We start from the raw sequence: 25,846 nt of genomic DNA on the forward strand, positions 1-25,846 counted from the left end.
CTTTGGACCTGAAAGACCCTTCATGTCACAGTTGACATAGAACAATTCATACCATTTTCCCCAGGAACCTTTGCTGTCTAATGAATCTGTGCAAGGAATTGATAAGGACACATCATGAAACAATTAACACCAATCACAATGTTGGGTCAGATACTCTCACTTCTCTTTCCTACCACCACTATCTATGAGAAATTGCAATTGTCTCCACCTACTAACACCATAATTATTTATTACAGGGTCATGATTGGGAAGAAAATGAAATGACACAATGGTACTAGCCTCCAGACATTTATCCAGACATTTATCCAGACATTTTCTCCACATGCTGGGTCATTAGAACTAGCCACTCCTGCAAGTTAAGTTTATACTGGGCAGCATAACTAGGGAAAATGAATATTTTGATGAAAAATTACTATGAGAATAGTCTTAAAGATTGAGGTATTGAGGCATATTGATCTCAGCGTGAGAACACATGAAACTCGGAAAAAAGAATGAACATGAGCATTACTGAATGTACCACAGGAATAGTTCTCTCACACTTAAAATCATCATGCTCCTTAAAGCAGTTTGCAAGGCAGCCAACAGTAATTTGTAAATAATCTGATGATTTTCACAAAATTAAAGCAAAAAATAATTTTTGTTAAGAGGTTGTAAAGCTTCAGTTTCCACACTGGCATATAGGCAACTGTAAAGCTGGCACATGCATTTGCATTATTTAAATTCTGCTAAAAATTATTTAATAAATTTTATACTTTTAACATATTCACTCATTCAGTTTAGCACTGTTGATCTAAGATTAATTTAGTTCTGATTAATAATGTGAACTACTGATGATTCCTCTTCCTAAGCATTAGTATTAGTTTAAATACAAAAATATACACTCATACCAAGAATAATGTAAAAAATGTCTTCTGCTGAGAAAATGCCAAAGATAACTAAATATATTCCATCTATTTCTGGTCATCTTGAAACATAGCACACTCATTACTAATATTTGTTTTTTAAAAAGGAATCTGTATACAGTTCTAATGAATAACAAGAATACTTCATACAATTTGCATTTTAATAGTATATATATTGTATGAGTGACACCAGAGTATGGGGACAACAAAAAATTATAGTAATGAATTTACAGTTACATAATTGATTTACTATGCTCCCTTTCCTTTCTCTTTAACTTTTAAAGATACAATACAAAATAGATTTTTATGTATATTACTTGGTAATAGAGTAAAAATCCTGTCCAGTCCCTACTAAAGCAAAACTTATTCTACCCGTTATATTGATTTTCTTTACTACAACGTAATTCAATTTATATAATTTAAAGGAAAAAAAAAAAAATCGGACACAACAAAGGCATTAGAGAGAGGTTCATAGTAATAAGAGTTTTGCAATGATAGAAACTGTAAACAGGATTTGAATTAGAGAGACACATTTTCTGACACAACATTGTGAGAAGGGGGAATATCAGCTTAAGGCGTTATTTCATGGAACTATGTCCAGACTAAAAAGCAGGCGAAAGTTAGTATTGTATACCATTAGTCTTCAAGAAAAAGGCAATTTCTACATTTTTAGGTGATTTCTAACCTATGTATTACAAAAACAACTGCACTAGTACAGACACAGGGCTATATATACACTATACAAAACAAATGAATCCTGCATATATGAGTGTCAATTGAAATACCTTTACAAGGATGAGCTTGGGAGGAGTCTGAAATACACTTCCGTTCAGAAAGTGTACTCAAGACTTATCCACACTGAAAATCTCACTTAAATTCCTTAAATTAATCAAAAGCAAGTTTAAGCGAGACAGAAATATGACCACATGGGGTGAACTTCACCCCTAAAGAGATGAAAAAAATGCCCCTAAAATTACTGTTGCATTTTTACCTGCAGTGAGTAACAGCATAAAACATTTAGTGTTTCAAAAGAAACTCTGAAATAAGTCATGGAAATTCAGTACAGTGTTAACAATGCACAAGTCTCAGAAGCTCCTGCCTTGTTAATGGCTATACATTTGTACAGCCCACTGTCACTTTGTATCAAATTGTCAATAGTAAGGCTATGAGAACCACCATCCTCTTCCCGCATATAGTACCGGTCCCCTTCCAACAACTTTCCATCCTTGTACCATTGAACACTTGGTTGAGGGGAGCCAGTTACAAGACACTGGAAACATGCTGACGCACCAACAAATGTACTGTAGTCAGAAATGAGCCTCAGAAATTTGGGAGGGGCTTCTGCAACGTGGAACTCAAAGCTGCAGCTCTCTGTGTCCTCTGCCCTAGACTCAACCTCTTCCTCTTGGGATGGCTCTCTGAACACATCATAACTAGTGCTGACACTCTTCTGTCCTTCCACTTCATGCTCTTGTTCAGTCACCTCAAGCAGCTGTACCAGCCTCCCTGAGTCCTCAGTGAATGGCTTAAACTCACATTCCACCTCTACTTCTGACCATTTTTCTGAGGTCTCAGCCTTACTTAAAAGCAAGTCACACTTCTCAGGCCTCTCTGGTTCACTGCCCATGTCTGTCTCACTGCTTGCCATAGTACTTGCTCCCTGCAAGTCACTCCCTGTAACTACGACAGAGCCTTTACACATTGCTTCTCCCAGCCTATTGATTGCCCGACAGTGATACCAGCCACCATCAGAAGGACCTACATTAAGGACCTTCAGGCAGTGAAGTCCCTCCTTCTGACTTATCACATACTTCCCTGCAGCAGGTGTCACGCAGGTGTCACCTCTGAACCACTGTACCACTGGGACTGGTGTCCCTGTTACCACACACTCAAAGACCACCTCTGAGCCTTCTGTAACTTTCACATCTGTAAAGGGCACAGCAAAGCGGGGAGGCATTTCAGTCACTTGGAAATCAATTTTCACATCCTCATTCTCCTCTGAGGCAAATCCTGAAACTTGCTCCAAAAGGGCAAGTGGAAGCACATCCAGGGAGACCACCATGCTCTTCTTATCCGGGCTAAACTCAGGACTTGTTATGATTTTGACCTGCTTCTCAAATTCTTTTACCTCATTCTCATCCAGCTCCACTTCTAGGAGGATTTCCTGTGGTGAAGGTGACCGTGAGGATGTGTTTTCCTCTAGGTCAAACTGTATAACATGCTGGTGGGTCACAGGGGGTGGCAGTGCTAGGGATCGCCCATCTTCAGGCAAAACTTCCACCTGGGCAATGCTTTTAGCTTCCCCAACAATGTTTACTGCATGACACAGGTACTGTCCTTCATCATCTTTCCGAATGTTAGTGATCTCCAGAACACACTTGTCCCCATCCTTCTCTACCCGCACTCTCTTATCCGCCTCCAGCAGGGATTTATTATGATACCACTTCACCCCTGGCTCAGGCACACCCACCACCTCAGCCACAAAACTCAGTGTGCTGCCCTCATACAGCCTCCTCCTGCTCAGTGCCTTCAGGAACGCAGGTGGCATCTCATTGCCTGATGGCTCTCGAGCTTCACGAGGGGTCCTAAACACCTCATCCTGTGGTGGCTGCTCTGGAGCCTGATACCCTTCCTCGCAGGGGGAAAACACTGACAGGGCATCCTTATATTCCCCAATGGGTGTCCAGTAGTGCTCCATTGGTGTGATGTCCCCTGATGCTGAGCAAAGTCCCTCAAAGGGTGTGAAGTAGCACTCAGAGGGTGCATTGTGCTTTGAACCACCTGAGGGCGTGGAGTAACGCTCAGGTGGCATGCTGTAGTTTGATTCCTCAGATGGTGTGAAATAGTGCTCAGGTGGTGTCCTGTACCCAGAGCCCTCAGACGGTATGGAGTAGTGCTCAGGTGGTGTGCTGTATTCTGAGCCCTCTGATGGTGTAGAGTAGTGCTCAGATGGCGTGGAGTAGCGCTCAGGTGGTGTTCTGTACCCAGAGCCCTCAGATGGTGTGGAGTAGCGCTCGGGTGTGCCAAGTGGTGTGTGGTAGGATGCTGATGAAGCAGTTTCAAAGATCTCCACTGAGGAGGGAGGTGTGTAGAAGTGGTCCGAATCAGGTGACTCCTCCCCACTCCCACTCTCCAATTCTATAGACATTTCTGACTCAGGAGAGAAGGGCCGGGTCAGCTCCTGCTGGCTTTTGTAATAGTCATAAACTGCGCTGAAGGTAACCTCCTCTACTTCCAAGGAAGTGATGGTTTCTCGCTGTTCCTTATGAACTGTGCCTCTGATATTTGGAACTTCCTGGATCCCTGTTGACCTTAAATACTTGGCCAGGGATAAATCAGGTTCTGTCTCTGGGACCTGATCAGCACCGTGCTCTGGACCTGCAGAAACATCTTCCCACATTTCTTCTCCATCCAGGCTGTTCTCAGAGGCTTCTGTAGTGGAACTCCTCTTCTTGGCCCAAGACTCCTTCTTTTGTTCCTTCTGTGCCACAGAATTATCCACTGTTAAACCAAGTAAGAGTTTCCCAAATGAGAAGTCCTTCGTTCTGTTCGGTTCCTGCTGCATGTCCCCGAGCCTCCCCTCAGGGGAACTTGTGCTTTCTATCTCACTAGTGGAGCAGCTCACTCCTTTTTCAATGACCTTTCCTATCCTGGAGCTGTCTTCATCCTCTACCAGATGCCAGGTCTGTGGTTTCTTCTCCTGTGCAGCTTTTTTCAAGTCACTGATGAAGGTGTCACTCTCAAATTCTGTTGGCTCCAGTCTCTCCTCGCTCTCCCACACATGCATTTCTTGTGTTGTTCTTTGGAAATCCGCAGTGGACTCTACCAGATGATCATGAAACTGTCCTTCGGGTGAATCCCAACAGACATTTGCCTCTAACTTGTGAATTTCTTCAGCAAAATTCTGCTCTTCAGCAGATAATGTGATACTGCTAAGGTTCCCATTAGAGATTTGCAAATGAGGCTGCCTGATTTCTGTTGGCTGCACTTCTTCCTGAGCACTGACTTCCTCCTGCTGCATCCTGTGGTTTGGACTCAGAACCTCACTGAGAGACATCTCTTCCACAAGCATTTCACTTTTGTGCACAGGGGAGATAATCCCAGCTTCTCCCACCTCCACACTCTCTAAAGCTGTGGGAATTTGCACCTGTTTTGTGTCCATGTTTTCTTCAGCTGGGAAAGGTTCCACAAACTTCTTCATATCAAATATGATACTGGTCTCGTCAGCCTCAGATGGCAGTAACTGCTCTTTGAAATGCACGTCTGGATAAACCTCAACTTCTTCAGCAAATACCTGACCTGAGTTTTCTATGTCAGAAGGAGTAAGAATTAAATCCAATGAGTAGCTGCCTGCATCAGACTCTCTTTCTTGCAGTATTTGTCCATCAATGTTTATTTTATGTACAGCATCCTCAGCATCAATCAGTTCTTCTTTATGAAGATGGTCACCAACCTCAACGTCCTGTACAATATCTACTGATATCTCTTGTTCCTTAGTCCATTCCTCCTGCTGCTCTTGTTTTTGGGGACCTAATGGATCTTTTGAGGGTGTGCTTGCATTATTGTCCTGTAGGTGGGGCACATCTGGCTCATCAACCAGAGACACATCAGAAGCCATTGCCTCCCAAGCAGAAGCATCACTGTCCTCCAAGTAGCTGTCAGCCTCTTCTTGCACCAGTGCTGATACAGCAGTAGAGAACTGAAGATCCTCACACTCCTTTGCCAGAGCAGACTGCTCAGAGGCAGGCATTTGTCCTTTCTTTTCTATAACAGGTGACTGCAAGATATCCCAGGACAAACTGACTGTATTTTGTGCCAGTTTGTCACCTTCAGCCTCCAGCTCCTCTGAAAAGTGGCCTGAGTCCTTGGCCACAAGTTCATACTTTTCTCGGGATGTGCTTGGGTGTAGAACAGCAGTATCAATTCCAAAGGCATGTTCCTCAGGTACTCCTTTTTCACTATACTGTTTCATCTTAGAAGTATCACCAGCATCCCTCACACCCTCTTCTGCATAACCCACTTTCTGCTTTGCACAGACCTCCCTGACATCCATCAGCATTGTTTCCCCTGTCCTACTTTCCCTGAAGTCCTTTCCCACCTGCTCACCAGGAGAGGGAGACCACTGCAGGGACCAGTGTAGGTGGCCTTTTTCCTCCTTGGAGCATGTGGTCTGTCCCTCTTTTTCCTTCTCAGGTGAACTGAGGAACAGGGCAGGTTTCATGGCAGGCAGTTCCTCAGTGCCTCCATCCTTGCTATTCAACCTCGGTGCATTAGGTTGCACTGTAAGCTCAGAGGCTGACTGTGCTGTTCCAGCCACATTCTTAGCCACACAGCAGTATAGCCCAGCATCTGAAACAGAGACCCCTCTGATGTATAAACGGTGAGTGCCAGCCTCACATTTCTCAATACTCAGCCTCTCACTGGCAGAGAGGTTCTGGCCATTCCGGGACCAGGTCACAGCTGGTGGAGGCTGCCCAGACACAACACATACCAACACCACTGCCTCCCCTTCACAGCAATAGATGTGTGCTGGGTTTTCTGACACAATTTGAGGTGGCTCATTTCCAACATCAAATGAAAACTTGAACTTGTGCTTTATGGTAGGTGCAACCTGGCCTGGAGAGGGCTGCACGGTCTCTTTCATCTCTGTGTCTTGCTCCGGTGTTGGAGTAGGGGCAGTGATTTTGATTTCTACAGGCAGTGACAGCAAGTCTGAGTCTGGAAGAGTATTTAGCAGCCCCTGCTCTTCTGTAAAGGCCAGGGTGACTTCCCCCTCCTCTTTCTCTCCCTTTTCTTGTTCCTCTTCCCTCTCTTGTTTTTTCTTCTCTTCCTTTGTCTTCTCCTTCTCTTTCTTCCTTTCTTCTTTCCCTAGCTCCCTAATGGCCTCATAGGCCAGCATCCGCTGCCTTACATGGAGTGCAGCAGAGGTGCTGACAGAACCCAGAGGGTTAGAAATCACACAGGTGACTGTGCCACTGTGCTGTAGGAGCAGGGGTGAGAAGGTCAGTGTAGAGCGGCACTCTGTGGTGTGAACTGCAGTGCCCCGGATGCGTCCCACAGGAGTAGTGTTGTTGTACCAAGTGATCGTTGGCTTGGGGCAGCCATGGAAGAGGCAGGAGAAGGTGACTCTGTGCCCTTCTACTGCCTCCTGGGGCCTGACTCCCTGGACGAAGAGAGGTGGGCAGGGCTCGAGGAGCCCAAGTGCCTTCCATCTCTTCTCTGCCACCTTGGGCCGGCCGTACTTCTCTACCGTCTTCAGCTGGAAGGGCTCTGAGCCATCCATCTTGCCAGGTGCCTCAGGCTGGCAGGGCTTCCCAGGAGGGCCCCCCTGTGGCTCGGATAAGAAGGACTCCTGCTTCTTTTTCAGCGCTGCCCTCTTCGCCTCCCGCAGCCGCTGCAGCTTCCAGCGGATTTCCTCATCCAGCAATTCCTCAGCATTGACCACAGTTCCACTTCGCTCCCTACTGCGTACTATCCCCAGACGGGGAGACTCCACTGATGGCAGCCTTTGGAAACGTATGGTCCGTACCTTGCCCCGGCCTGAGAAGTTTGGCAACAGCTGCTCAGCCTCCTGGCCCTTGTCAAAAGGCGAGCCGGTGCAGCGGAGCACCACGCGCAGCCGGTCCTGCTGCCGCTGCTGCAGCAGGCACTCCCACCTCTCCTGCACTAACTTCACCTTCCCTTCAAAGCCCGAGTCCCGCTGCTCACCGCTGCGCACCACCAGCAGTGAGGCAGCGGACTCAGCTGAGCCTTCGCTGTTAATGGCAAACACCCTGTAGCTGCCGGCGTCATGCTCTTGCACATCCTGCACCTCCAGGCTGGCGCGGTGCGTGTGCTCCTCGCTCTCAGTGCGGATCACCTTGCGGCAGTCCTGGTGGACCGGCCGGTTGTTGTGGAACCACGCCATGTGAGGTGGCGGACACGCTACCAGCTTGCATTGGAAGACAGCAGGGTCCCCCTCCAAGACGGACCTACACTTGAGGCCCTGCATGAAGGTGGGTTTGCAGTTCTGGGAGCAGTCCAGCACCACCCTTGCCCCATGTCCCTCGGTGCTTGTCTTGCTGTGCCGCTCTGCAAAAGAAGGGAGGAGACTAGGTTACGGCACGCCTCGCTCTACCCACTGTTTTGATTGAAAAAAAAAAAAAAAAAAAAAAAAAAAGGGCATGCAACAGATTTCATCACACACCCGGGGAAAAAAAAGGTAATTCACTCACCATATTTGTTCGAATAAACGCAATGCCTTGCTCTGTTTTAAAGATTGACACGAAAATCGTTCGTTGTCTTTTCTTTCTTCAGACTGTGGAAATTTCTTCTTGAACAAGCAAAAATGAATTTCAAAACAACACGTTCTTCAGTGTGTGTGTTTTTGCTGCCTGGAAAAGTTGTGTGTCTTTGGATGGCAAAGAAGAAAATCTTACCTGACTTGCAGACAGTAGAATAAACGCCCTTTCTGACCCCTCTGTTTGTAGATTAAACGTTCAAACAATTGAGAAAAAAATATTTTGAAAAGATATACAAAAAACATAAGTAATTAGCTAACATGAAATGAGAAGGCGTTTATTCGAACTAATACAGCCACTAACTTAACAGTGTTATGCACAGGGAGAAAAAAAGCAAGCAACATGAACCACATATGCTATCTGCAAGCCAGGGTAAGAGATGTATAATGATGAATTAATGTATGCAAATGAAGTGCAAGGAATCAATGGAAATGTATAGCTTCCACATATCCTAAACAACAAATGTTTTCTAGCATAATTCATCCATCCAATAAAGTTCATTGAACTGACCGTGGTTAGGTTGATAACTTGCTTAAAAATAATGTGATTCAGATTTGTATAGCTTCCTTCTGAAGTAAACTATTGCATGCATTCAAAAGGAAATTAAACAGATGAAAGCTCTGTGAACAGCTGCGAAGCATGAAGTAAAATTTCAAAACATGGCTGCAAAATCATAAATTTGAAGTTTTAAACACTTTAAAACTTAAATAACCTTATAATGCAGGTAACCCTTTGCATATCAAAACAAACATGCAACATGTTCCAATATGCCTCAAAATGTGTCTGTCTTTCCCCATCAGACACTACACATAAGCAGATGAAAACTTGTCACGAAGTTGCTAATTACTGGTACTAATTATTCAGTGTGACATCAGTAGTGACTGTACCTTTCACTTCCATTTCAATTTCTTCCTCTAGCTTCTCATACATTATTTTTTCAGGAGCTAGAAAAAAAGGAAAAAAAAAAAAAAAAAGGGATTTTTGAGCTCAAATGGCCAGTCAACAGTGCATGAAGTAAAACATTCAATCTCTCTTGCAAAGATACAGAAATTCACACATAAATACACATAAATGCATGCCAAAGAATGCAAATATTTGATAAACCTCGAGAACAGAGTAACCGAATGCTTTCAAACTTGTTTGCAATGTATACTTTTCTACAAGATTTGTTTATGTTTTGTGCAGGATGGGGGAAGATTTCTAATGGAACATGCCTCTATCATGCCTTAAATCCCTGACAAAAACATTCAGCAATCCACAGGCTTATGAGACGCTTCTAGTTCTTTATCATCTCCCCAGGAAGGAACGTACTGGAATGCAATGATGCTATGCAAGAGGAACTGATACTTGGAAGGAACATGCAGTTGCCAACCTGTCACTCTCAGATGGGTGCTGCACTCGGCTTGTCCTGCAGGATTAACTATTCTGCACTTGTATGTACCCTGGTGGTTCTGACCAACTTTCAACAATCTTAAACTGCACAGTGGCCCATCGTGTTTTAAGGAACACAGTGCAGACTCCTCAACTATGAGCTGATTGCACAGCCAGACCACACAAGGTGTAGGCACACCCTTCGTTATGCAAAAGAGTAACACATCATCTCCTTCTTTCACAACAGTTTCTGAAGGCAGAGTTTCAAGAAACTCTGGTGCTCTGGCATCAGTTTCTGTGAAGTCTTCGCATGGCACAACATCAGGATAGTAGACCCTGTTTCTTTGTTTCCCAGCTTCATGTGATCTTTGGGATGTAGATATAAACAAGCTCGAAGATTTCTTGGATGACTCTTGTTTAACTTCAGATGCTTTATACTGACAGCTTTTGGCTGCTTTAAAGCTTTTAGTATCTGATTCAAGGGTAATTTTTGTTACTGCTTTGGCTTGTGCTTCTTTAGCTAGGTAAGAATAAAGTTAGGAAAAGGATTAGGTCAGGTGTTTTTCAGGAATACAAAGCATCCTCACATTTAGATGGGAAAGAAAAACAAACATTAATTGGTTCTGAAAAGAATGTCCAGCATATTAAGGCTACAGGGCTATTAAATATGAAATCTTTGTATATTTTAAGAGCTCCCTTTCTGCTGGGCTAAGCCTGAATTCCAGTTAAGCCTATGGGACTTTCATGGAACCAAGACTTGGTCCATAAGGTGTAATACAAGCCTATCTTTGCATTTGAGAGCTTCAAAGTAGAAAGCAGAAGCAGACGATAACATAAAGCACTTCACATGGCTCAGTAGTAAAGAAAAAAAATTCAATGTGTAAGAGCCAAATCAATGTTATTGGGTCAATGGCTTCTTCATTATTTTTCTGCTCTCAATACCTTCAAGTTTACAAATACTATTGCACGTCTCGTGTGGCAGTAATACATTTTTAGTTTTCAGTAGTGCTAACACAACTAACATTTTAATATGCTGATGTCAGGAGAAAGGGAGGGAACTTAGGAAAAATAAATACTTAGGATCTCAGGGCAAGTGAAAGGTAGAAGATAATTCATTAGTTCAGTAATAGAGAACTTGCACCGATTAACCCTTTCAAGCATACTGCCCTCTATTGCAAGCCTGATGATATGTGGGAAACAGGTTGTAGCCCTCCAATCTGAAATGACCACATATGTAGTTTATCTGACATGCTTTTCTCTCTTAAACTTCAGCTTCAGGAATTCACAAAACACAAAAATTCCTATCTGCCTGTTCTACTTTACAGCTCATTTTTCATATCATGAAAGATACAGAGAATCAAAAGCCACAAAAGACTTCTGTTACTTGCTGGAAAGAGGTATGAAGTTACAACACTTATTAATAGAAGCATAAATGTGGAGGGGAAAAAACAAAGCATTGTTACTAGAACTTCCTCAGTTAAATGCTGATTATTAAGGACATTTGAATGAGCTATAGGCTGTGATAATAAAGTTGCAAAACATCATAATTTTTTAAGTCAGATAACCACCTTTGACTGTGAGTATTGCAGAAGTTGTTGTTCCTCCATAATCATTATATACAGTACAACTGTACAGTCCTTGATCTATCAGCTGAGCATTTAAAATTGTGAGCTGTAGAACACTTCCATTTTGTGATATCTTCAATTTTTCAGACACTTCTATCCGTTTACCTTCATGGGCCCAAAGAAACTCAGAGAAGAATTCATTTTCTAAGGCACATATAAACTGAGCAGTGTCACCAGATTTCACAGTTAGGTCTCTGAGTGGCAGGAGAATCGTTGGAGGAACACCTTTCAGTTCTTGAGCAGTAGCCATAGAGATTCTGGTACTCTGAGATGTCTGGGAAAGGACTGTTGTGTGCATAGCTTCTGCTTCTTCAACAGATGTAGCTTTCATGGTCAACCTTTCAGATATGCTTTCAAAAACCTGTACACCCGATTCCTGTGATGGTTGTTGCACTGATTTAAATTCTTTTTGAAAAGCTTTTGTATTCCTCTTTGTGAAAGGAGTAACGCGAAGTTCTGATATAGCCTGTGACCGCATAGACTCTTTTACATCTTTCCCAGAGCTTTGCCTATCTAGGGCTTGCACTGTGTAATCAAGTAACACAAAATAACAATGTTAGTATCTACAGAACTTCACTGAGCCATGCTCTGAGCAAAGTCATACAGCATGGAGAAAGAAAATGAACTTCATCTGAAAGCTCAGCATGCCAGATGCACTACTCTCTCTTTAGAAAGAATCTCCATACACAAATAAGAATGACATATGATGCCTAGTTTAGTCATGCAGCTGATAAACAGTTGATGCTTGTTTCTTCTTTTACTTGTCCATTTCAATATGAGATGACTTATTATAAAACTTTTTAGGAGGTATTTTGTTCCCCACCCCACCCCCCCTACAAAAAAGGGTGAAAATACCTCAAATCAATGGTATAATCATTACTTAATTCCAAGTTTAAAAAAATCTGAATTTCTTCAGTAAGATTATCCTTATTCTAGACCTATGTCACAATAGAAATCCACAAGTCTCCAAGTATGTTAGAGTTTAAACAAAAGAAATGAAAGTGGCTGGGTTATAGATGATAGGTACTATCAACATTAGCTGCTAAAGAAAAGTAAAATGAAGAAAGAACATTAGTGACAGTGTGAAAGTGAGGTATACAGAAAACTGAATCCCTTTGAAGTAAAAATGGGGCTTTACCTTCTGCAGTCACTGTAAGTGTAGCTGTACAAGTTGTTTCTCCAGCACTATTTCTTGCCTTGCAAGAGTATTGGCCAGCATGCTCTAGGAAAGCATCTACTATTATGAGCATAACTGTGCCTGTAAACTCATCAAAGTGGAACACTAAGTCTTTTGCTGGCAGTATGAGCTGTTGATTATGAAACCACTGGATTTCTGGTTTAGGCATGCCAGATACTCTAGCTTGAAATCTGACTGTTTCCCCACTGCAGACCCTGAAGCATGAAATAGGCTGGATAAAGATGGGCCTCTGGCCAATAGTCTCCTCCTTAAGTGAAACAGATGAAGAAACATGCCAGTGGGACTCTGTTGTAAGTTCTTCAACCTTTTTAAATCCTGAAAAGAAGCATGCCAACTTTTAATTTCTTTCCCTACACTACAATACATTTTCTCTCTCATTCAAGATTATTTTTTTTTTTTCTAACTTGCAACGATTACAGCAAGAACTATTCTAAAACATCATCTATAAAATCTGTTGCAAAAAGAAAAAAATCATTTATGGTTAAATAACATCATATATAACAATATAAAACCTTAATAACAAATTCTCCAGACAATATTTCTTCTTTAAAGCTTTGATCAGTATTTTATCAAATTGCAGTTCCTGATCCTTCAGGTCCCATCCAACCCACATCATTCTATATTGGAATGTGTCTATTTCTTTTAATCTTCCCAAGACTGGCACACACCCTTGATTAACATGTTTTCAAAACTTACTTTCAAAGTAATATATTTTATACAAAAACTCTTACTAGGTTCTCCTCACAATCAAATTCATGAATGTGAAAGCAAGGCCCTTCCATTAGAAAGAAAGTATCTAACACGTTTGATTCATGCAAGATTCTAATACTAGAGAGAATGAAAATGTGAAATGTGTGGAACACTGAGAAACTGTGAGGTATTTTGGAGACCAACAAATGTGTTGTGGACGTTGTGAATGGTAGCAATGAGTTAAATTAAAAGACAACGCGACAGACAAGGACTTACATCAGTGTTATGTTAAGATTAGTGTTGGAACATGATCTAAACAAGATATCTTCTTTAATTGCACACTGTACCTTCCAACTTCAAGGTGGCAGTGCTTGTCACTTGACCCACAGAGTTACTTGCTACAAAGGTATAGGTGCCTTCATCCTCTGGATAAGCTTCAGCAATCTCCAGCTGGTAAGTGTCTTCAAACTGAGTCATTCTAAAGAAACGTGATGGCTTGATTTCTCTGTCTTTGCTATACCAAGAGACTTTCAGATCTGCTCAAGCAAGAAAAGTGTGTAAATTATGATATTAGAACAGTAATTAAATACCATTTTTATATTTATGTCTGTCAAAAATCTTTAATCTCAAGTATATTTCTGTGGTTGAATATGTCTTACGTTAACTTTGGTAATATAAGATCAGTGGAAAGTTATGTATGTCTTAAGTTTTGGTTTTACTCACCCTACATCACAGGGTCCTGAGCAAAAATCATTTGTCCTCTTCTTGAAGTATAAATATATAAATAATATATAAAGTATAAATTTTACATGTATCACTCAATTATTTTTAAAGTTGGAGTTTCATTTAACTTTGAATAATTGTATATTCTTTGGGATTGGAATGGGATCTTATTCTACATTTTGCAATGTGAATATTTTATTACTTGTCATACTCCAGACTACTTTTTTTGAAGTTAAGAAAGCTAATTTCATCTTATTTTGCATTAACTTGGAAAGAATTGCTTCAATTGTAGGATGATTCTCTTTTTATCTAAAAGTAGACAAGTTACCTAAGAAAAATTCTTAATGAGACTTCAAGAGATGATGAGTAAGCACTTAGAAATCCTTTCTATGCTAGGAAAATAGTGCAATGGCAGTTTACAGTTTGCAAAAACACTTAGGAATATTAGGATGTAGCTTTTGGTCTGTTTCTTCAGTTAATTGATGTGATGCTGTGTGACACTGAAACCTCTGTCATTTTCATGTAACAGGACAATATTTTTCAGTCATGATGTTCTGTTTAGAAACTCTGCATTATTGCACTAACACAGTTTTGCAACTCCTGTTGGCATTTGAGACTCCCAGGTTACTGTGACAATTTTTTTGTTATGTCATATGTGCTAGACATTTGTGTTAGAAATGCTTACTGTTTAAGACAGTTTAAGACTTCCATTCTTGCTGCCATCTTTGATACATGACTAGCTGAACTGCTACTTGTCAGTGGGTAACACAGCAGCATGCTTCCATCGAGTAACTGTACCTCAAGGGAAAGACTGATTCAAAGTCCATAGTCTGCAGTATATTTTCTGAGTTCAAAACGAAAAATTCTGAGAGGTGAAAAGACGTACAGTATTTCATTGAACCCACCTGTTCCTGTAACTCTGCACTGAAAACGGGCAGACTGTCCCTCGGATGTAACAGCGTCACGAAGTGGTACTATGACAGCAGGTGGATATACTGGCACCTCAAGCTCAGGAGAAACAACTTCTGGGACTAAAGGATAAGAAGAGAAAGAATTTTTTAAAGACAAAGGTTAGGTGCAACTAAATGTTGACAATAAAATTTCACAGACATTGCGAGTACAGAAACTCACTTTCCACTGAAAGTGAAGCTGAAGTTGTAGCAACTCCATAGTCATTTTTGGCTTCACAGGTATACACAGCTGAATCTTCTGGGAAAGTTTCAATCAGCAATAGCGTATATTCTTGTGCATCATGAAGAAATTTGCACTTGAAACCTGGAGAAAGCTGTTGATCATCTTTGTACCAGGAAACTTTGGGCTGGGGTTTCCCTGATATCATTGCGCAGAAGCGGGCAGGTTTACCAGATTCCACAGTGGTTGGCTGTAGCTCCTGGATAATCTGTGGTGGCTCTGGAGCTGTAGTTTAGAAGGTGGGGGGAAAAGAACATGGGGGGTGGGGAGGGTGGGGGAGAGAGTTCTCATTTATTTATCAAGGATTTATCAAAGATTCTAAAACATTAGCAAGTAGATTTTCAATTCTAATCTTATTGTTCCCAATCTTGCTTGCTCAAGAAAATCTCCCCTTTTCCTTGAGAGGAAGGGAATGACCTAAAAGGAGCTGCCTTAACATAAGTAGCTATGTTGACATATGTTTATTCTCAGCAAAATGCTGAGAAAAAAACAAACCTCAGAGGGTTGGTCCCTCTGGCAAGGTGTTTTTGTCCATATGAAAAAAGGTAGTTTTATTTGAACTTCATAATTTCCTGCTAGAAAAAATATAGAGAAAATAAGGAATGTTACATCATTTTCTTCAGCTATTTTAGTAGAGCAAGAAATATCCATATGTATGAGGCTGTTGGCAGTGTTCTAGAGACAAGATTCCCTTTGTATTTACTTTTTAATTTCAGGGTTAGATTTTGAGAAAAGTTATATAGATATCAGAAAAATACAGGATAATAAATGAGGCCAAAGTGTTAGTTTTGAGTATACATACCGTTCACATAGAGAACAACAGAACTCCTATTCCGTCCTGCAACAAAAGTATATTCTCCAGCATCAGAGTAAGTGGTTTCAAAGATGCTCATTCTATGAATTCTCCTTTCCACCACATAGCTGTATCTTTCCTCATAATGGAAGTTGATCTCAATGCCATCCTTGTACCACTGTGGTTCAATGTCATCTTCATTAACTTCAAATTCAATTTCAGCTCTTTGTCTCTCAATGACCTATGAACAAGTAATAGAAACATCACAAATAGCATTTGTCTTTCCAGGTGTTCTCACTCCAGTAAGTCTTCCCAGAGGAAGTCTCTGGCCTTACAATCACTCTTTTTATTTTTCCCCCTTCTTTGGGAGGTTTTTCAGGTTAGATGTCATTGCTCCTCCTTTGCGTGATTATTTGACTTAGAATAAAAAAGTTATAAAATAGTTTTTCTTCATTGTTCTATACCTGAATATCTTTACGGATGCTTCTGATGCGAATGTCACGACCTTCCACTATCAAATTTGCACTGGATGTGTTTCCACCTGCTACTACAGTGTACTGACCAGCATCAGACATTTTTGTAGAAGGAATGATGAGACGATGGACATATTTCTCCCGCTGAATTTGCATCCTAAGGAAATCAGAAAATAAAGTGAATAAATTATTTCCTGGGGGAAAATACATTGAAAAAATGAATATGGTGTTGGAGGAATAATTTACCTGTCACCAATCTGAAGTTCTTGTCCATCCTTCATCCACTGGACCTGAATGTCAGGTTCTGAAACTTCACATTCAAAAATGGCCCTCTTCTTCTCCACAACCTTAATGTCTTTAATATGCTTCCTAAATTCAATGTGACGAGCTGGAGGAGGGTGGAACAGAATGAGTGTCATCTTTCTATTTAACTCATCATAAGTCACTAAATATACAAATCAAGAAACCAAATACCTTCCACATATAAAGTGGCTGATGAAGCTGCTTTTCCTGCAACAAAACTGTACTCTGCAGCATCGCCAAAATGCACGTTCCTTATGGAGAGTGAGTGTGTGAGTTTCTTTGTTCGTATCTGGCATTTGTCAGTCGATTTTATTTCCACTCCATTCTTCAGCCATTTATATGAGATACCTTCATAGTTAACAGTAACTTCAAATGTGATTGTATCTTTCTCTTCAGCATTAATGTCTTTGAGCATGGAGGTAATTAGGATGGCTAAGAGAAAACAGAAATGGGCATGATTTAGGGTTTTTATTTTTAAACACACTTCAGCTGATCCAGAGATGTTTCACAGAATCACAGAATTACAGGGGTTGGAAGCGACCTCTAGAGATCATCGAGTCCAACCCCCCTGCCAAAGCAGGCTCCCTACACCATGTCACACAGGTAGGCGTCCAGGCAGGTCTTGAATATCTCCAGAGAAGGAGACTCCACCACCTCCCTGGGCAGCCTGTTCCAGTGCTCCGTCACCCTCACTGTAAAGAAGTTCTTGTGCACATTCGTGCAGAACTTCCTATGCTGAAGTTTCAGCCCATTACCCCTAGTCCTGTCCCCACGCACTACTGAAAAGAGACCAGCCTCGCCACTATGCCTCCCACACTTCAGGTATTTATAAACCTGGATCAAGTCCCCTCTCAGCCTTCTTTTCTCAAGGCTAAACAGACCCAGTTCCCTAAGTCTCTCCTCATAGGGGAGATGCTCCAGGCCCTTCACCATCTTTGTGGCCCTCTGCTGGACTCTTTCCAAGAGATCCCTGTCTTTTTTGTACTGGGGAGCCCAGAACTGGACACAGTATTCCAGATGAGGCCTCACCAGCGCAGAGTAGAGCGGGAGGATAACCTCGACCTGCTGGCCACGCTCTTTTTAATGCACCCCAGAATGCCATTGGCCTTTTGGCTACAAGGGCACACTGCTGGCTCATGGCCAACCTGTCGTCCACCAGGACGCCCAGGTCCCTCTCAGCAGAGCTCTTCTCCAGCAGGTCTTCCCCCAACCTGTACTGGTGTATGCAATTATTTCTTCCTAGGTGCAAGACTCTACACTTGCTTTTGTTAAACCTCATCCGGTTTCTTACTACCCAGCTCTTCAGCCTGTTCAGGTCTTGCTGAATGGCAGCACAGCCTTCAGGCGTGTCAGCCAATCCTCCCAACTTCGTGTCATCAGCAAACTTGCTGAGGGTGGTCACTATCCCCTCATCAAGGTCGTTGATGAAGATGTTGAACAAGACCGGACCCAGCACAGACCCCTGGGGGATGCCGCTAGTCACAGGCCTCCAGCCGGACACCGCACCACCAAGGACAACCCTCTGCACTCTGCCAGTCAGCCAATTATTGATCCACTTCACCGTCCACTCATCTATCCCATACTTCCTCAGCTTTGTTATAAGGATGTCATGGGGGACAGTATCAAAAGCCTTACTGAAATCAAGGTAGACTACATCTACCGCTCTCCCCCCGTCCACCCAGCTAGTGACATCTTCATAAAAGGCCACCAGGTTGGTCGAGCACGACCTCCCCTTGGTGAACCCATGCTGAGTACTCCTGATAACCTCCTTTGCTCCCAGTTGCCTGGAGATGGCATCCAGCACAATCTGTTCCATCACCTTCCCTGGGACAGAGGTGAGGCTGACTGAGATGTTTATAATCTTTAAGAGTTTCTGATTTTTGGTGATACTTGAAGGAAAGCCTGAGTTTGTGTTCAGAATGAATACAGCAATTAAATTTCTCCAAACTTCTGAATTATTTAAGAAAACAAAATCCATCTCCTGTGGTGATTTGACACCTAGGATTTGCTCTAAACATAGGAATCAATGACCTGACTTTCAAGTTTGCAGCTTCTAGTTTTCTTTTAAAAATTTAACTTAGATTACTTAAGGTTATTTAAAAATCTCTGTACAATACTCTTGGTTTTATATATTGTTTTATATTTATTGGTTTACAATAAACTCCAGTATTGTTAATGTAGAATATTCTGTTAATTCCATATTCACATACGTTTTACGGTCAGAGTTGCACTGACTCTGTCATTTCCACAGACAAATGTGTATTCTGCAGAATCTTCACTGCTTGTGTTCATGATGTTTAGCTGATGGAGTTTCCCCTGGACTACTATTTTGAACTTCTCACTCATTTCAATCTCCACACCATTTTTCAACCAGACAGCAGGTACGTTGAAATGAGAAACTTCACACTGAAAAGAGGCAGTTTTGGTCTCAGGGATCTCAATGCTTTTCATGGTCTTTGTGATGTGTATGGCTGTGGGTAAAAAAGAAAAAGAAATAAAAGGATTTGTTTAAAAATCTGCATGTGAGCAGGGCTTTAAAAAATAAATAAAAATAAAAAAAATTAAAAAAAAGCTGGTATAGCAACTCATATACTTTTTCTTACCAACTTGTGATACTTACTTTCCACAAACAGTTTTGCTTTACACTCAAGTTGTCCAACAAAAGCTGTGTATTCTCCAGCATCAGAAGGAGATATGTTATGCAGCATCAGCTTGTGGACTTTCCTTTGAGATATCATCTTGTATTTATCACTTTGTTTCAGCTCAACATTTTTGTGGAACCACCGAACTGGTACAGTATCATGGGATACACTCAGTTCAAAGGAAACAACAGCGTTTTCCAAAGCAGTCACATCCTTTGGCTTCTTGATGATCTTGACAGCTTAAGGAAGAAAGTTAGAAAGATTCAGAAATGTGTTTGATTTCATTTTCAAACCTCACACTGGAGCAAACATTCAAAAGAGACCGACTTACTTTCAACATGAAGTCTGGCATTTGCTCCTATCTTTCCAAGCTTAAAGCTATAAACAGACTCATCAGTGACAACACAGTGCTTTATTTTCAGTGTGTGAACTGTTCCTTTAACTGAAATTTCATATTTGTCATTTGATTCAAGTTCAACACCATTTTTAATCCACAGAGCTCCTTTCACATCAGGGTGTGAGAGTTCTACGCTGAACACTGCCTCCTGTGTTTCTGTCACAGTCAAGTTCTTAAGAGTCTTCTTTATTTTAACAGCTGGAAAAAATATTAAAAATAAATAAATAAATAATACTAAACAATAATTTAAAAAAAAAAAAAAAGAAAAAAGAAAAATTACGATTTTTCATTTTAAAAATCTATTTCCTATGCATTGTTTTATATAATTTCTACCAAAGTGATATGCTAGGAACACAAAAAGAACCTTTACTTGTAGTATCCATGAGAACCAATTTTTCTTTATTTGATATGTTTAATAAACAGCTAGAAAATAGTGTATTTCAATCTGTCAGGCAGTATCTCAAATAAAATACGCCCTTTTAAAAAATAGCATGCTAAATTCCAGAAGTGCAGACTCCAAAATAATTTCTTCTACCTCAGATAGAGTGTAATAATGTAATATTGTTTTCTAAATGGGAAGCAAAATATGCTTGTATCTTAGGGTATAATTCGGGACATAGTGAGTGATGCTGGACCGAGCCTTAAAGACACAAGTTACTTATTTATATATTAAAAAATAATTAAAAAAAAAAAAAAAAAGAAAAAAAAAAGAAAAAAAAACAAACTACAAACAAACAAAAACCAGACAAACTGACCTTCGACATGCAGTTTAGCAGATGTCTTTGAGCTTGCTATTTCATAGCTATATTCACCCATATCATCCATCTTTGCAGCAGGGATATTAAGCCTTCTCTTTACACCATCAGTTTCAGCACGATACTGATCTGTCATGGGTAATGGTTTACCATTTTTTAGCCACTGACCCTCTGATTCAGGATTTGCCACTTCACATTCAAAAACAGCTCTCTGGGACTCAGCTACAGTCAGGTCAGTGAGAGGCTTTGAAATGGCACCTCCTGTTGGAAAGCAAAAGCACGTGGTTTTATTATTTTTTTCTCCCATATGAAAAACAAATCAGGTACTAGACAGAATTCTTGGCCCCAGTTTTCCACATGCCCATAGTCATTCTGAGCTCTGTGAAAAATCAAGAATAGAATGTGATGTGAACATCAGAAAAAGATGTTTTTTTCTCTTAGTAATTCTAATCTATTATCTTTATTATCAGTAGAGGCACACCAAATATTTAAGAAAAAAAATAATCCTTCTTTCTTACAATAATTATATTAAAAGCATACTACGCTATTCCATTCCAAGACTTCCTTAACAGCTCTGTTGATTTTGGTTTGCAGAGGTCACAAAAGAAGAACAAAAAGGGAAGAACAAAAAGAACATAAAATAAGAGATAAATTAAAGGCTAAGAAAGTATAGAAACAGCACACAGCTGGTACATTTATGAAGAACAGTACTTTGAGCATTATTTTTATTAACTCACAGTGAAATAAAAATCTTGGAGTTCAAGCCTACTAACCTGCCACAATCAGTTTTCCAGATGTTTTCTTCCCTCCAGCATAAAATACATATTCTCCTTCATCATCTTTCATCATTTTTACCACTGTCAATTTGTATATTTTGCCATGTGCTTCAATTTTGTATTTAGGACCAGCCTTGATCTCTTGCCCTTTGAAATGCCAAATTACATCAATCCCGGAATGGGAAAGCTCAACCTCAAAAGATACATTCTGTGTTTCAGTGCAGGTGATGTCATGAAGACCTCTAATAATCTCAATTTCTGTAAAAAATAAAAATAAAGCATAACTGACACATTAGTTTCTTCCATTGTTTTATACTGAAAAACTATTCCAAAATAAATTTGCACCATAAACAAAACTTACCTTCAACTGTGACGTTGCAACTCGTTTCAACCTTGCCAACCATTAACTTGTAATGTCCTCCATCTGATGCGTGAGTCCTGGTGATCACTAGCCTCTGTTTAGTGCCTTTACACACAGCTTGCACACGCTCATCAGACTTGATCTGATGATCATTTAGGTACCATTTGGAGGAAGTTACATCTGGTGCTGAAACTTTGCATTCAAGGATAGCTTTTGTTCCTTCAACTACATGAACATCTTTTAGAGGAACTATTATTTCCACACCTGCAAAGTTACAAAAATGATCAGGAAAAGCTATACCTTTAAAAAGTAATCGTAATGAACCCAAAATCAAACATGACTTCAAATTCATGGTAATGACTTACTGTATACAGTGACTTGTCCGGTGGTCGATAGTTCAAGACCAGGAATGCTGAAAGAGTAAGTTCCACTGTCTTCTTTTGTTGCATCTTCTATCAACAACATGTGTGACTGTTTATCCAACACAATATGAATACGATCACTTGATTGAATTTCCTGACCATCTTTCATCCAGACACCTTCCACATTTTCTAGAGAGACTTTAACCTCAAGCTGTACAATATCTCCCTCACAGACTTTTTGATCAGTAAGTCCTTGAAGAATAGTCATGGGACGAGCTATGGAATGAAATGAAATTAATTAATCCTTGTAATGGAATATTGAATACTGAGGCAGTCTGGTATATAACAACTCATACTAAAGGACATCTATCATGTATAGATGATATAAATATTAGATATACTTACGCTTCATCTTTAGTTTGCAGTGAGTTCTTTTCCCATCAACAACAAAGCTATACTCTCCTTGATCATCTTTATTAACATCTTTAATGGTGAGGATTCGTCGACCACGACGGGATGCAAGCACGTATTTATGATTGGAACTGAGTTCAACATCACCATGATACCATTTTCCCTCCATGTCTTCTGGGGAAACCTCACACTCAAGTTCACCCGTGAAGGATTCTGGGACTTCAACGTCCTCAAGTTCTTTAATGAACTCAACCACAGCACCTACAAGTAAAAATAATTATGCCCATGAAAGAGCTTGATTAGATACCCATGATGAAAACATTTCTTATTAAATTGAACCCAAGGAAATACATATATGTGCACACATTGTAACCATTTTACATAAATATATCTCAAAGCTTTCATACTGGATTGAAAAAATATGAAAGTGGTTTGAACATTTCCTAGTGCATTTTTTCTCAATTGTTTTATTTCTTTTTGAAGTAGATTTCACTTCAAAAGTACTGCATAGTTCTAGGCTGTGTGCTTCTTACCTTCAACAGTAAGCTTTGCAGTAGTTTTTACAGATTCATCTTCTACCAGTACACAGCTGTAGTCATCAGCATCAGACTTCTCTATTGCTAGTACAGAAAGAAAATGAGCCTTTCTGTCTGAGTGCATCCTGTATTTTTCTCCAGAATGAATCTCAATTCCATCCTTAAACCATTTCACTTTGATGAAGGGTTCTGATGTCTCACATTCAAATGTTGCCATGGAGTCCCTCTCTTTAGCAACAATATCTTGTAAGTTCTGGATGAAGCTAATTAACTGCTTGGCTGCAAAACAATATGTAATGAATCAGTAGGGCACTTGTCATATAGATTTAACTACAATAATTGCTATGATAGGCAGCAGGATAAAAGTAAGAGATTTAAAATTACCTTGCACTAACAGGAAAGCATGGCTGGAAGTTTCACCAGCTATATTGACTGCTTTCACCATGATGCTGGCCGAATCATCAGAAGTCACATCTCTGATGACCAGTTCACAAACGTTATCTTCAGGCCAGTACCAGTATACACGATCACTCCTTTCAATCTGTACGCCATTTCTGAACCACTGGCACTCAGGGTCTGGTTTCCCTACCACTCTCACACGGAAGTGGGCATCTGTGCCTTGGGCTACAGTCTGGCTTTGAATTCGTTCAAATATCTTGGGAGCTTCCATACTTGGACTAAGCTCAACCTTCTCTGGTTTGAACGTTGGAATGGTAATTTTGCCTTCAGGAGGAAGGGCTTTCTTTTCTTCCTCTGGGATCTCTTTGGTCCAGTGAAGAAGTTCTTCTTTTGTCTTTTTTAACATCTCCTCATATGATTCATCCTTTTTGCGAGACTTAAGTTCCACAGCAGTGATGGCTTCATAATAGCCCTCTTCTGTTCTTCGCTTGAACTTACTGCGCAGCTCTTCAGATTCCTCTGACAGTTTCTCATGAGTGATTCTTTCAGCTCTTTTAAGTTTCACTACCTCTTTGGTTGATGCCTCTGCAGGCTTGTCTATCTTCTGTACCTCAAAGAGAAGTTTTCCAGGCTCTGTCACTACAGGTTCATGCCTGGGTTCAGGAGCACGACGAAGAACTGATCTGAAGTCTTCCCTCTGCTGGATTTCAAGTTTCACTTTATGTTCAATAAAGCCTTCTGGATTCTCTGCAGTGACTTTCACCTCACCTGTGTCATATGATTTGCAGTCCACAATATCCAGGTAGTGGATCCCATCATAACGGAGTCTAAACCTTTTGCTCTTACGAATGAGTTGACCGTTAAGGTACCAGTTGACCTTGGGTAGAGGATAACCAGTGACACGGCAGCGGAATCGTGCTGTTTCACCTTCCAAGACTCTTGCAGGTTCAGGAACCAAAACAAGCTCTGGCTTTTGTTTCTCCTTTTGATCTATTGCAACTGCAGGAAGAGCACCTTCATGTGCCATTCTTTCTAACTCTTCAATTCGCTGCATTCCTCTCCTTCCTTCTGGCAACTGAGATTCTTCCACAAGGCTTTTCTCATCCTTTACAATCAGGGTAGCAGATGTATGGTCTGTACCATATTTGTTAGTTGCCCTGCAAGTGATCACACCACTGTCTCTGGAATAGGCTACTCCATAGTCCAGGCTACAGTACCCAAACTCATTGATCATCCGGAGTCTGTTAGCTGCTTCCAATGGTTTGCCATCATGCAACCATTCCACCACCATAGTTGGGTCACCAATTGGTGTAAGCCTGCACTCAAAATGTGCTGGTCCAAATTGTTTCAGCCTTAACGACGTGAGCTTCTTCTTAAAAAATGGTTTCTGTTGCTTTTCTTTGTCATAAAGATCTCCCTCCTCCCATTGCTCTTGACCATAACGCAAATGGAGGGGCTCTAACTCTGGTGCTGCAATCTCTTTGGCTTTATAAGTGCCTTTTGGAATGATTAATCTCCTTTCTGGTTCCGGCTCAGCATGTTCAACTTCAACATTCACCTTGCACCTAGTAGTGTCCCGCCCAGCTTTATTGATGGCAGTAGCTGTATACCATGCAGCATCTTGCCTGGCGGTGGATTCAATTTTAAGGGCAGCGGCCCCTTTTGTTCCCTCAATCCTGAAATATTAAAACAATTATTTTAAAAAGCTTCATCACATCTCCAAAATAAGGTCAAAGCTTCCAAAGGCAATTCACTGAAGGAATTAGGTGGTTGTTTACATTTATTCATATTTGAGTGCAATACATAAGAATCAAATAGACAAGGATAATAAGATGCAGTCTTGAATCCAGTTGCAGTTTTGCTTGCAAAGACTGCAAAACTGGAGACTGAGAAAGGTTCCCTAAGTCTCTGCGGTAAGCTGGCTTTGCATGATAAAAAATACATTACCATACAACCCAGAAAACACTGAGGGAATCCTACAAAACATTTTCTGCCTCTGAGCTGTGCTGCAATGCAAAAGTTTTACTGGTTTCAGAAACCACTGGACTAAGTCCTTACCCTTAGTTTATTCCTTCCATGGAAGCAAAGATATTTACTGCACTGTAGGAAGCACTTAGTATCTAACAGAACAGTGATTATTAACTGTTTTACTATTAAAAACAAAATCAACAAACAAAAAACCCCACACATGCTTACTTTATTCTGGGATATTTATGTGGTACAATGATGTCACTATTCTTCAACCACACAATGTCAGGATTAGGGTTGCCAGTTGCTTTCACAGCCATGTGCAGTCTAGAGCCCTCTTTTACACTAACATTCTTGAGCCTTTCCACAAAGTGTGGTCTGACTAAGTCCTCTTTAGCTGAAATAGCAAGGGAAAGTTATTACAAGAAGTAATGACATAACCATGATTTTTAACAGGAAGCATTATCAAGCCTCCTCACAACAGCATGCTCAATAGATACCTTCCACAGACAGTGTCACTGATACAGAAGCTTTGCCTGCCCTGTTCTGAGCAATTACAGCCCATTCACCAGAGTCCTCAGGCATAGCAGGAACTATGATCAATGACTGGGTGCCATCTTCTTTAATCACTATTTTATGGGTGTAATCATTAACCACTTGCTGACCTGTGGATGAACAAAAAAAACATTG

General features: G+C 40.8%; 2 protein-coding genes across 2 annotated transcripts in view; both read right to left on the reverse strand.

Moving 5' to 3' along the window:
- TTN (titin) overlaps positions 1-25,846 on the reverse strand; it is a 240,350-nt gene that overhangs the window by 189,846 nt on the left and 24,658 nt on the right. Inside the window, exons 25-44 of the mRNA XM_072341903.1 lie at positions 25,657-25,821; positions 25,385-25,553; positions 23,174-24,864; positions 22,787-23,068; positions 22,248-22,514; positions 21,846-22,118; positions 21,481-21,744; positions 21,117-21,377; positions 20,344-20,604; positions 19,523-19,786; positions 19,170-19,430; positions 18,760-19,020; positions 16,721-16,981; positions 16,493-16,634; positions 16,238-16,403; positions 15,783-16,014; positions 14,921-15,205; positions 14,695-14,820; positions 13,414-13,602; positions 9,070-9,126 (exon numbers count right to left, since the gene is read on the reverse strand). Coding sequence (XP_072198004.1) covers positions 9,070-9,126; positions 13,414-13,602; positions 14,695-14,820; positions 14,921-15,205; positions 15,783-16,014; positions 16,238-16,403; positions 16,493-16,634; positions 16,721-16,981; positions 18,760-19,020; positions 19,170-19,430; positions 19,523-19,786; positions 20,344-20,604; positions 21,117-21,377; positions 21,481-21,744; positions 21,846-22,118; positions 22,248-22,514; positions 22,787-23,068; positions 23,174-24,864; positions 25,385-25,553; positions 25,657-25,821 — 5,877 coding nt within the window. The remainder of the gene's footprint in view (positions 1-9,069; positions 9,127-13,413; positions 13,603-14,694; positions 14,821-14,920; positions 15,206-15,782; positions 16,015-16,237; positions 16,404-16,492; positions 16,635-16,720; positions 16,982-18,759; positions 19,021-19,169; positions 19,431-19,522; positions 19,787-20,343; positions 20,605-21,116; positions 21,378-21,480; positions 21,745-21,845; positions 22,119-22,247; positions 22,515-22,786; positions 23,069-23,173; positions 24,865-25,384; positions 25,554-25,656; positions 25,822-25,846) is intronic.
- Positions 1,960-8,119, reverse strand: LOC140254795 (uncharacterized). Its single transcript, XM_072341829.1, has 3 exons — positions 8,089-8,119; positions 2,541-7,973; positions 1,960-2,318 (listed from the first exon to the last, which is right to left on the reverse strand). Exons 1-3 carry the CDS (start codon positions 8,117-8,119, stop codon positions 1,960-1,962), a joined length of 5,823 nt encoding a protein of 1,940 aa, XP_072197930.1.

The sequence above is a fragment of the Excalfactoria chinensis genome, chromosome 7, assembly GCF_039878825.1.
Source record: "Excalfactoria chinensis isolate bCotChi1 chromosome 7, bCotChi1.hap2, whole genome shotgun sequence".
In the NCBI taxonomy this organism is placed as follows: Eukaryota; Metazoa; Chordata; class Aves; order Galliformes; family Phasianidae; genus Excalfactoria; species Excalfactoria chinensis.

Excerpts from the sequence above, each read along its gene's own strand:
- LOC140254795 (XM_072341829.1), bottom strand. The coding sequence starts at position 8,119 with ATGGTGAGTGAATTACCTTTTTTTTCCCCGG. Across the intron at positions 7,974-8,088 it reads ATTACCTTTTTTTTCCCCGG|AGCGGCACAGCAAGACAAGC; the intron begins GTGTGTGATGAA and ends CTTCTTTTGCAG. Across the intron at positions 2,319-2,540 it reads AGCAAGTACTATGGCAAGCA|AGCCATCCCAAGAGGAAGAG; the intron begins GTGAGACAGACA and ends ATGTGTTCAGAG.